Source organism: Egretta garzetta, unplaced genomic scaffold (genome assembly GCF_000687185.1).
Source record: "Egretta garzetta isolate BGI_Z169 unplaced genomic scaffold, ASM68718v1 scaffold15, whole genome shotgun sequence".
NCBI classification, from domain to species: Eukaryota; Metazoa; Chordata; class Aves; order Pelecaniformes; family Ardeidae; genus Egretta; species Egretta garzetta.
The window spans coordinates 2171850-2183894 of record NW_009259798.1 but is presented as its reverse complement, the minus strand read 5'-3'; the positions used below and the strand labels follow the sequence as shown (position 1 = coordinate 2183894).

The 12045-nt window shown below is 36.8% G+C and overlaps 1 protein-coding gene across 1 annotated transcript in view; it reads left to right on the top strand.

Annotated features, from left to right (window-relative positions):
- The window catches only part of NOL10 (nucleolar protein 10), a 58683-nt gene that overhangs the window by 19540 nt on the left and 27098 nt on the right, over nt 1–12045 (top strand). Inside the window, exon 13 of the mRNA XM_009639790.2 lies at nt 2330–2382. Within this exon, the coding sequence (XP_009638085.2) occupies nt 2330–2382 (53 nt within the window). The remainder of the gene's footprint in view (nt 1–2329; nt 2383–12045) is intronic.

The following is a 12045-nucleotide window of genomic DNA, read 5'->3' as shown; positions in this document are numbered from 1 at the left end:
TAAAACATTCTGAAATATTTATGGTGAACTGTGAATCACTATAATGTGAATTCTTCTTTTGCAACAGTTTTGTGGGAGTTTAGTTGTAGTTGCAGTTTTTTTTAATTAAATTAGTTTACCAACCAGCTTCAGTACTGCTGCCTTTCATGGGAAGCAAACCCTTGTGTATCTTTGACCAAACTACATGATGACAAACTTCAGTGGATCTCTTAAACTAGTTATGAATCTCTTTTCTCTGGTCACATGTTCACAGAATGGGGCTAGGGGAAAAAAGTTTTGCCACTTACTGAGTAGCCTTGACTCAGCTTCAGTGAAGTTGTACACCATAAATGAAACTTAACAGCATCTTTAGTGTATTCAAATTTGTGCCTCATCTGTTTTAATTATTGTAAAATATTTTTTAAAAGTAAAAAATTTGCTGTTTCTAAACCTGCTTCTCCCATTTACTACCACTTCGTACTTGTGTTTTCATTTCTTTAAATTGAGGATACTGTATTGTAGACCCCTTTTCAAAAATGGGCTCATTAAAACCTTTTCTCTGAAAAAAGAGTTCTCATTTATTTCCCTTTTAAAGTGATCAGACTGGTCTGCTGTGTAGTTTGTTAGGGTGTGGTCTCTCTTCCCATAAAAATTGGTTAAAACCAACAAGCTGAAACAATGAAAATGCATGGAGTAGACTTCTCCTTTCACAGAGTTGTTCCTTTTTTTTATTCTTTTATTTCCCCTGTAGTATACGCCCATGTACTGTTTCAAAGTCTGTTTTTCCCTCCTTTAATTGTTGGTGGAAGACTCTCAAAGAGGAGGTTTTCCTTTTACTGTCATCTTTGAAGCACCTGCAGAATTAATTTCTATCCTTTTATCTCTAGTGATTCATACTCAATCACCGGAGAAATGCTTCGTCTCCTGAAATAGTAGTGAGCATGCTGATATGTTAAGGGACCATGTAATCTATATACTATATTATATACATATAGTACATTGTTTATGCATATATACTATAAATTCTTGCTTTTTCCTTAAATTGCCTGCAAACCTTTCCAGGTAAAGATTTTAGCCTCCGCTTGCTGACTAAGCCTTCACAGATTCCTTGCTTTGCCAGGAAAGCAAGCCCCCTTTTTTCTGACATTTTAAGTCCAGCTGCATTGTGTATTTTTAATGAAAGGATTAGGTGGGAAGGATTACTCCACCCATGTTAATTGCGTTCCTCTAGTTGGGTGTAAATTATATTTCTACCCTCTGGGTGTGTAGTAATTGACCCAATTATTCATAGTCTCAGTGGCATATGTTACAGTACTTTTAGATCAGAACGTTATCTAACTTGATTGCTCTTTTCTTCTTCATATTCCATCTCTTGTATTACCTGGTGATCCAGCTACGTTAGAAAGACAAAATTGAGATAAATGTAAAAGTCTACACCAAATGTCCTTACTGGAGAAGGAAATTGAGAGTACTTCTCATTTTGAACTTAAATAAAGTCTTGTGGCAGTTGGAGATTTTCCATGGATTTTAATATTTCTATAGTAATTTTTTTATATTTAGAGTACAGGTATTTCAAATTTTACATTTGCCCTGGTTGGCTAATATCACTAATTCCTGCATTTGAAGCCACAGTATCCTGTTTCTCATTTTGTGTTGACAAGCTACTGTTGCACTGATTTCCCAAGATGAAATATGAATAAAGTTGTAAAGCATGTTATGATTTATGACTTTGTTTAGGCTGTAGGTGTGTGTTTAAAACCAAAGCAAAACAAAAAACCAACCCCCCCTTGTATTAGTAATACAAGTTTATGCCCAAGGTAGGTTTTAAGTACAACTAACTGGGTTTGTTCTAAACAGTATTACGAGTGGAACTATTTCAATTTGTTAGGAAGATTGGCAGCCTGCAGTTGTCAGGACTTAGTGTTGCTTGAAGTGGTGCTGAACAGTTGTTAAGATAGAGGACAAAAGGGGATGAATATGTAGGAAATAGCAGCGCAATTAATGATGCTTCATCAGACCTTTCTTCCCTTAGCATTTGACACAACAGTTTATTATGCATCCCAGTTAGCTGTTCCATTGCAGGCCAAGAATATGTACTGTGTGAGCTACAGATAACGTGCTTTCACCCCTCTTTCCAGTGTAAATATGTATTTTCTTTTTCTTTTTTTTTGTGATGCTAGCAAATGTTCCATTTTTTCCATTTCTTTTCCTGGAAAGATATTTTAAGTCCTATGTACAAACCTACTTCATGTGAATTAAATGCCTCAAGTGTATATATGTATTTTTTTTTTCTAAATGTACTGTTATCCTCTTGTGACCAATATTTTTAAATGTGGAAATCTCTTTTTAGGAATGTTAATGACTGCCAATGAAGCCCCTAAAATGAATATCTATTATATACCAGTAAGTAATACAAATTGTTGCTGATATTGCTCTTTTAAAACTCAGTTGTTTGGTGCCATTCAGGTATTTATGTTGGAAAATTACTTCTGCAAATTCACGTCTTCATTCTCTGACTTTTCATGATAAAGTAAATTTAAGCTAACCATAATTGATTAATGTAACATACTGAATTACTAAAAAAACAGCTTGTACTTTGCCTTTTCCTACCAGTTTTAAAACTGGCTTGTGGCAGTAGGAAATTCAAGTGGAGCTTTGCCAGAAAAAGTAGGGTTTTATAAAAAAAAAAAAAAAAAGCTGATCAGAAAAAAATTCTTAGGTAGGGACTATATAGCTGACTTTCAAGATAATAATTCTGCTGTAAAATGTTTCATTACTGTCTTTAATATGTGGTATAGAGTGACTAGTCATGGCAGTAAATGTTCTGACAAAGAAATGTTATTGTGTGGCTTCAGGTATGGCTCTTAGCAATAGCTTCTGCTCGATGGCTTCAGGTACAGCTCTTGGCAGTAGCTTCTGCTCAACGCCCTACTTGAACTGCAGCTTTACTCTTGAGAAGCTCTTCACTTGAACGGCTTGACCGTAGGTTAACTGTATGTTATATCTCTGCAGGTTGACTTTAGGGAGACTTTAACAGCAAGCCTTCTGCTGTTAGGGAATGGTACCGAAAGCTATGCCTGCATTTCCCTCTTGTTTTTGATTCTACAGTGCATTCACTACGGTTTTTTTGGCCTGTTGGGAGATAAATAGTAGGATATATGCAGAATAGCTGACCAGAATCTAAAAATACATACACCTCTTCTTAAGTAATTTTATTTGCATTCTGGGAAAACTATAAAATTTTTTAATTTTGAAATGTATTTTAACTGTTTTTTTTTAAGTCAGCCAAGAAGTCTTCATTCAGATAATCAATTTAATTTTAATTTAATTTCTTCAGTTTATTTCTGGGTTCCCTGCCCACCCCCAGTATGATCTTGATTACATTTAAGACAGAGATTAATCAGTTTACATTTTTCTTTGTGGAATAGACACTATATACCTGTTGTATGTACATGTCTGAACACAACAGTATACCCCACTAAACAATTCTATAGTCTGGTTATATTTACTTGTAATATTAGATTTTTGCATTTACAGAAAGGTAAAATTTTATACATGAGTTCTTTGTGTGTCATTTATGTCAGGTTGTTCTTTGGATGTAAATTACCTATTTCTCTAATTCAGCTTTAACCAACTTAACATTTTGTTAACTGGAGCTGCTCTGTGCTTTGGCGGGGGGACATTAAAAATTTTTATATTTAAGGCAAAGTATTAGCTGTAGTTAGAAGCTGAACACTTTGTTTCTATTTACCTTGTCCTTTGTAAGGTTTAGAGAGTAGCTCTCCAAGCGTTTTTTTTAATCTATTGTCGTTTTAATTAATGGATTGGGGAAGGCAAACTCCATACTTTCAGTGTCTGATGAGTTTTTAAAACTTGAATGGACTAGTTATTCAATTTAAGTAATTCAGATGGAAAAAAGCATTCCTTCTGTCACTGAGGGTAGGCAAGGTTCAGCTTCTCTCTGAAAATTGTGCACTGAGATTTTTTTATGCAGGTGTGCATGATATATGATCTTTGCAGCTATAGCACATTAGAGGTGCATATCCAACATTGCCACTTAGCCAAAAAATTATTTCATTCTCTTGATTGTCACCAGCAATGAATGTTTGTTAGAACTTGTTCTTGCCAGTATTGAGTATTCTTGCACATACTGTAAAGCAAAATGAAAAATACTTATTTTTTACTTTCTCAAAAATCCCACTCTTGTAGAATTCTGTGTGAATACTGAATTCATGTTTCTGAAGTCAGAGAAGTAATTTTTAGCTAAGAAATATAAGCATTCTGTATTAGATCTTAGATCATAATTAACAGACATTAATTGCAAACCTAAATATTGACTAATACTATCTAGTATTTTTGCAGCGTGCAGGCTATTCCGAAGAAGATTAACACAAATCTTTCCTAAACCATCTTTCTTTTTCACTGTCCTCTGATTATTGCCTGAGTCTGCCTGAACTTGTTTGGCTCATACCTTTTTATGGGTTTTACCTTCACAGTGACACGAGTATACAAATGGACCCAAATGCTGAATGTTAAAGCATAAATTTGAATATGAGTTCTATTTTTGAAATACTGTTGTATATAAGAAAATTTAAAATTTGATTCAAAGGGTACTGCCCAGACTAAATTTGCTTTCTGAATAAGCTAAACTCCAGTTTGCGTCAATGGCTTTGAGTTTGAAGGCTGCTGAAGAAAGGCGTCTTAAATACTGGCATGATTTTTTTGTAGTCAACAATCTATAGTTAATTTCAAAACATAGAATGCTTATTTTAGACAACAGAAAAGTTAAAAGTAGAGAGAAGTTATTTTGAAATAGAGACAAGTCTCACATTCTAGTAACTGGCTTTTTTACCGTCTGCCTTTTCACAGGCAAGACTAAAAGGGCTGTCACAGATAGTATTGTGTAATTGAAGGGGGTTTTACTGCATTTCCTAAAAATCAAGTATGTAGCTCAATAAATCTGCTTTGGTTGGCTGTTTCGGTTTTTTTTTTAATCTCCTTTTTAAAAGAAGAAAATATAAAATGGAGAAGTTGTGTCAGCCTTAAGCTGCTCCAGGGCATTTGTTATTAAGGAAAACTCAATGTTATTAACGTGTTCATGTTACAGTTTTATTCCTTGATCTTTTGGGCTAGTTATTTGAGCTGAGATGCACACCTGTCCTTTGGTTTCTATGTCAGTAGATTATTAAGACATGGGGTTTTTTCCATCCTTGGAACACTGAGTAATTTCCTTGCACAGGCAAAGATGAGTTTAGTTGCATGTGTCTTTGGAGCAAAACTTTAAGATCTAGTGATTTGCTGTATTAAGTGATCTCTTTTCTTAGTATAGTTTTCTGGCTTTTTCTAAGAACTAGGCTTCACCATTTTTTCCAATGACTAGCTTAATTTTCTATTTGTTTGTTTACTTTGAGATAGATGCGAATACTACTTAAAATGTGTCCTCTGTTTTTGAGATGTTGACAAGAACTGAGTTCTAATTCTTGAATTCCACAACAGAATAAATGCCTGAGGGAAATGCTACTACTGTAAATGACAGCTGTGTTTCAGAACTCACGGAAGTACTTTTGTATAAACAGAATCCATTCGATTGCCCTAGCCCCTCATTGCCCTGTAGTGCCAGTAATTATTCTCTTTTTTTTAAGTCGTCATTGGAACAGCTACAAGGAGTTACCATGGTTATGGTCAAGGAGGATAGTTAAAATCTCAAATGTATGGTGCTGTGCTCTAGCCCTTCTAGGTTACAAAATAAGAAAAAAAAAATCTTCAGAAGAAGAGATGCACAAAAGTCTTACAGAGCAGGAGTGCGTATGTATGCAGATGGGTGCAGACAGACCCAGCATCCTCTGTCCTTGATTGAAGTTGGCCAGACAGTGTAGGACTGTGTCCAGCCCAATATACCCTGCCTCTCAGCAGGTTTTATTAGTGTGGGCACAGCGCTGTGCTAACACAGCTACATGACTTGTGAACTAGAGCTGGCTCATGTCCGGCCAGCTTGGAGTACGATCTGACTGAGCTCATGTCTGACTGAGTTATCTGTGTACATGTGCCCATTCTCTCCATTGTTAATGCCAAAGCTAAATTTCCATCACAAAACCAAAAAATGACTGTCTCTTGAACTTCAGGATTATAAAAGAGTTGACAACGGGTATCATAATATTGTCTGTAAATGAAATGGCATGCTTCAGCTTTTCCTGCAGAATTTTCAGCAAGATAGGTATGGCATTTGAGACTAGGAATGTCTGAGAGAACTATGCTTTTCTTTAAAAAAAAAAAATTCATCACAGTTGTTTCTTTTGTGTGTAAAGCTGTTAGTAGAGGGAAAAGCAGGCGATTTTTGGTTTACTAGAAAGGACAGGCAGGTTTGGTTTTAAATGGCAAGAAGATGCCTTCTGCAGGTACTCAGTGCGGAGAGTGAGTAAAAGCCAAACTGAATCTGACCGTTAAAATGAAATGTTTGTTTTACATAGGTAACATCTTGAGTGGCTTAGCTTAGAGACTTTGTTTTTGTTTTATTTTGTTGGGCTTTAATGAGGGCAAGTGCCTCTGACTGGAATTGGGCTGTTCGCCAATAGTTTAATAGTTAACTTGCAGTTTATGCAAACATTTGGAACTTGCTTCTTGCCAGCTGGCTTCCTGGTATATCACTTTGATGTGTGCCTCGGGAAGGTTGAAATGAAAGTTGTGTGTGCCTTGGGATACTTTTCAGACTACTGACTCAGAAACGTAAGTTGAGTCAATAGTGCAACCAGGTCCTGGCCAAAGAAGTGAAGAGAGGAAGAAGCTCCATTGACACATGGTGGTCCGCTGGCCTGTGATCTCAGATGAACCAGATTCCCTTAAGTTTAATTGAGGCTGTCAGCTTCCATGACATATAATGTTCTCTTTTCAGGTTATACAGAAAACCCCCTACATGGTAGCTCCTGGATGCTCTGGGTGGAAAGCAAGGGGCATAGGTGTTATTTATTCAGGTTGTTTACTGCTGGTTACATGAACATATCAGCTCTTAGCACAGACATTTCAAATCAGTCCCGTCTCCTTTATTGGGCTTGAAACTTTGGGCTACATACACATACTGAAACTGAAACTTGCTCTATTCATTAGGCTGTTAAAAGAAGAGAGCAATTAAGCGTGTAATTAATTGAGTGTAATATTCTGTGTTCTGGACTTTTTTTTACTATCCTGCAGTCTTGGCAGAGAACTCCCTGTTGAGGCTAGAAGCAATGTACTTTTGGTGTAGAGTAGATATTAAGCTCTTTAAGAAAAAAAATAAACCCTGGAGCGTCTCTGGCTGCTTTTCAGGTGGTTTTGGAAAATCATTTGATATCCTAGCGTTCTCCTAGTTCAGGGTTGATGGAGTTATAAACTGGAAATGTTTCAAGGGCAAGTATTTCTTGCCTACTCAATGATTCAGTTTCTCCAAGAATATCTATAATGGGTCTGGTTTTTAATACAATACCGGCTTTGGATATGTGGATCTCTTTATTGCTAGAAATATTTGTTAATTTTGTCCTCTTCAAATTGGATGGCTTTTCAACTAAACTAATCATTCATGGTACTTCTCTCCTTTTATACATGCTATTTTAATTATTTCCTTTCTCCTTTTTTTGGGTTCTCTACTTGCCTGTTTTAATTACTCTTTATCACCATCTTTTTTTAATATGCCTCAAAAATGCTCATTCTTAAAAAAAATTGTGGGTTTTCCTTAGATTTAGAAAAAAGTTTTATAAAAACTGTAGAAAAAGCTAGGGTTTCCTTAGTAGATAATGCTGAAATACATTAATCACAGATTAAGGCACCAAATTCTACTAACATATGTTTTCATTTAATGAACTGGATATTTGATGAAATAAATCTGAAATCTGTCGAGGCAACTTGTACTGGAGGAAATGCAAGCGAAGGCAGTTTTTTAATACCTTGGTTCACCTGCTTTATTTGTTTTTTGATGCTAGTTTGGAACAGTTCTGGTTTGTAAATTAAGGATGAACATGCTTTAGTTCAATTGTAGGCTTCCAGGTTAAATGCTTCTAAACCTACTTGTGACTGAACCTACCAAAGAGTTGTATTCAGCTCACTCACAGGCAGCAAAAGCATTTATCTGAAATAGGTCAGTATGTTCTGTCAGGCTGAGTGATCTCACTGTTTCGGTACAGGGGGTTATAATCATCAGGTATCTATCCTTACAGTCTGTCATTTTTTATTTTAAAGGATGTGGAAGGTTTCTCATATGTGGTACGTTCCCCACTTACTTCTATGGTCATAGCTTTTCAGATCAATTTTATCAAAGACTTACTTTCTCGTCCTTCTATAATTTTGGGATCCACTATTTGTCTTTTTTTCCTCTCTTGGGGATACTATTAGAGGAAAAAAACCCATCCACACCTTGTGCTTCATGCCCTTAAGACCAGTGTTCTGTATAGTCAGCTGTCGTGAAAATGGTTTATGGGTGCTGTTGGGAGTTACAGCAAGATCTTCTGAACTGATTTTTGGCTTCTACATGGCAAAAGCTACAAAGCAAATAATGCAATTCTTTTTATATTTGTGGCTGGCATTTTGACGCTAATAGAACAGATTAGGACTAGAGTGTGAGGTTTTGATTTCTTTTAGGATATTTTCGTGTCTTCTGACTGGCAGTATTTGGTCATTCTGGATTAATGCTGCCTCAGCTCTCTTCTTGAAGATGGTATGACGAGGCTGAATTGTTTAGAAGACAATTGTTCATCTCCTTCAATACAGCCCTTACCTAAGAAGTTTTGGATAAAGTAGAAAGCAGCCTTGAAACTGAATTGTGCTAAGAAATTTTTTTTTTCCTATCCTGAAACAATATGTAGTGTAGAACAATGTTTCATTCCTGGGAAAAAAATGTTGTATAATAAATATACAGTAGTTATGATGTAGTGTGGGAAATGTTGGTCTTACCCTTAGTTTGCTTATTTTGAGAACTGTGAAATGGCTGGAAAGCAGGGTTGTTATGAAGCAGCATACTACAGTTGTGCTTTGGGATTGCCAAGTGTTAAAAGAAAAAAATTTCCATTAATGAAAAGACACTTTAGCGCATCTTTGGCCTTTAAGCTAATTCTGAGTTTTGGTATATCATTCTTTTAGAACTGTGTTTTCTATCCAGACCAGTCTAATCTTTTACACAGAAAAAAAAAGCATGTCTGGTGAATGATACATTACCTATCTCACAGTATTAACAAGGATAGGAAAAAAGTTGTTTATCTTCACAAACAGAAATGTGAGCTTCCTACTTTTGACCTAAACACTTTCAAACTGAAAAATAACATGCTGGGATTATTCCCAGCAAAGGATATCCTCCATTTCCCATGCACTGGCTGAGAGACACTGCACCACTTATCACACATATATAGAAGGAAAACACCAATGTGCGATAATCAGGAAACAATTTCTGGTCTTCCTGTGAAACTTGTTTTAGATGGTGGTTGGCACTGATGATGTAGTAGTTCAACATCGTGTGTAGATTATGAAGGTGTGTGATCCCTGCATGCTGCTGCTGTGGATGATGGTATGATAGGCAGTGCAGCTTCATTATTAATTTTTAATAGCTAGCAGCATGATGACTTTAAAGTTCATAGTTCCTTGTAGTTTGCATCATACCCTTCACAAAGCAAAGGAGAAAACTCTTAAAAGCAGAAGTTTTACTGAATTATACCAGGTGATTGCTCTGCCAGTTGCTAGACTCACATGTTTTTTAGTGTTGTGACTGTTTCTTAAGCAATTGGTAGAATGGGACTCTGGGTTCTTGGGTTCCTGTTTTAAGAAAACAGGTTTTGAAGGGGGGGTGCTCCCCTTTTCAAATTGTTAGAAAATTTAAGCCTTGAGTACCTGAAAGATATTTTTTTATTTCTGAAGTTGCACTTATTCCTTCCTTTGGGCCATCTATTCATCACCTGGTTTCTGAAAATTTAGAGGTGCAGTTGCTCAGCTTCAGTCAGTGAAGAGAGAAGCAGTCACAGATAATGAAAAGATGTAATTGCTGAAAGGATGTTTTACTGTAGTCTATCAGCACATAATAAGAATTAGTGTCTTTTTTTAGCTTTTGGATCAGAAAAGACAAAGCACGTAAGAATTTGTGTGATAATTTCAACTAAGTCTTTATTTCATTATATTTGAAAGCACAGGCAACTGACTTGTGGCTTATCTGTATTCTCGTCTTCTCTGCTGCACTCAGTAGTGAACCAATATGTTGTGAGTTAATGACTTTTATACAAAAATAGTGACAAAGTTGTGAGGATTTAAGATTTCTATCACATAAGAGAGATAAATAAAGCCATCAAATATGTGAAACCTTTCAAATTTTTTTCAAGACCAGGTTGGATGGAGCTCTGAGCAACCTGATCTAGTTAGCGGTGTCCCTGTTCACTGCAGGGGGGTTGGACTAGATGACCTCTAAAGGTCCCTTCTGACCCAAAACATTCTATGATATTTGAAAGACGTTTCCTACTCAAAGAAAATTATTTCATAAGTTACATAAAATTTGTTCTCACTAGCATTATGCGCTGTAAAGCGTAGGTTGGTTTATGCTGCGGTTATCTTCATTATCTGTCTGGAGGAGTTGCACGTTCCCAACAGGTAGTTGCCTTTCCTTCCCTTTGTGTTGTCTGGCAGTAGTTGTATAAACTCACAGAGCTGTCTTCCTCCCAGATTTGCAAGGAGCAATTAAGCTGCCGTGCTAGGGAGTCATTAGGAGCTCACGTGTTCCTAGATTTCTAGTAGTTTGTTAGTTACGTAAGGTAGATGTATGGCTGGATTTGCCATTACCTTTTTATCTATAGCATCCCTCAAATTTCCCTAAAATGCAGGCTATACTCTGAACTCCAGTACAGTCAGTTTTGTTTTCATGACTGTAAAGATATTTATGCTGTAACGTTCCTTGGTGTCTGGCTTGTACTGCGAGCACCCTGCTGTTCCCGGTCACTTAGAAGCAGGAGAGGTGAGTCCCCGCACAGTGTGACGGCTGGGAAGTTTCCTGTCCCATCAGAGACATGGAGAAGGGAACCTGCTGGGATTTTGCATTTCTGGCTCATTCTTAGTTCTTCTTACTTGTTAATTTAAATTGCAATCTGAGGCTATTATGTACATGCCAAAATCAGTGCACATATTACTCTCTTCTCTATTAGTAGTGGAAGTTTTGTCCGTCGGTGACCCGTGTCCTTACTATTGCAAGAAATGCTATTGTATTTTGAGAAACGGATTTCTGACCATGTTGGAACAGGTAGATGATGTGTAAAATTTCTCTCCTTGTGTAAGAAAAAGGCCAGGGCAGTTGTGAAGTCTCCCACTTGCCAATGCCTTGTCTGTGTCACCTTCAGTCACAATTGTAAAAGCAGGGGGAGAGCTTTGTGAGAGATTTAGTCTTCAAAGAGCATCATGATAAGGTGGGGCTTTTTTTTGTTAGACGTCATATAAAATGTGGAGGTGTTGTGTTTGTTAGGGGGGTTGTGCTGGTTCAGTAGCGTTGAGTCACTGAACAGTAAATTGGCTTTGTGAAGGGTTGAACAAATAGCAGAGCCTATGCAAAAGAATTTCTAAGAGCACGTAGTCAGGGGATGGGAGGTGTGGATGGCCAAAGTAAAATGTGGTTTCTCCCTTTTATCATCAGCAAGGCATTAGACGAGCTGATCATACTTGATCTGCACATTTTTATTTTTTTTTCATGGATAAAGAAACAGACCATCAGCTGATGCTCCCAGGCAAAAAAGTCCTGTGAAGTGGGTCTCAGCTGAACTTATTGCACAGCATTTAAGTAACTTACCAAAGTAACTTACCTGTTCTTACAGCAGATACGCTACAGAAGCTGCTATAATAAAAGAAGAACAGACTTTGGGGAACTCCTAATTCATTGCCAGCTGATATTTATGGGGAAGTGCTTGGAAGCAGGTCACGCTTGTAACGCATGCTTTGAGAAGCCAGTGTCTTCTTACATCTTGAGCTTCATTTGATTAGTTGACTTAATGTGAAAGTAGCGGGTTCTTGTACTTCAAGTTTCTATCTATTTTTCTGACCTCAAATAGTCTCAGCTCCAATTATCTAAAGACCTAAAGCGTG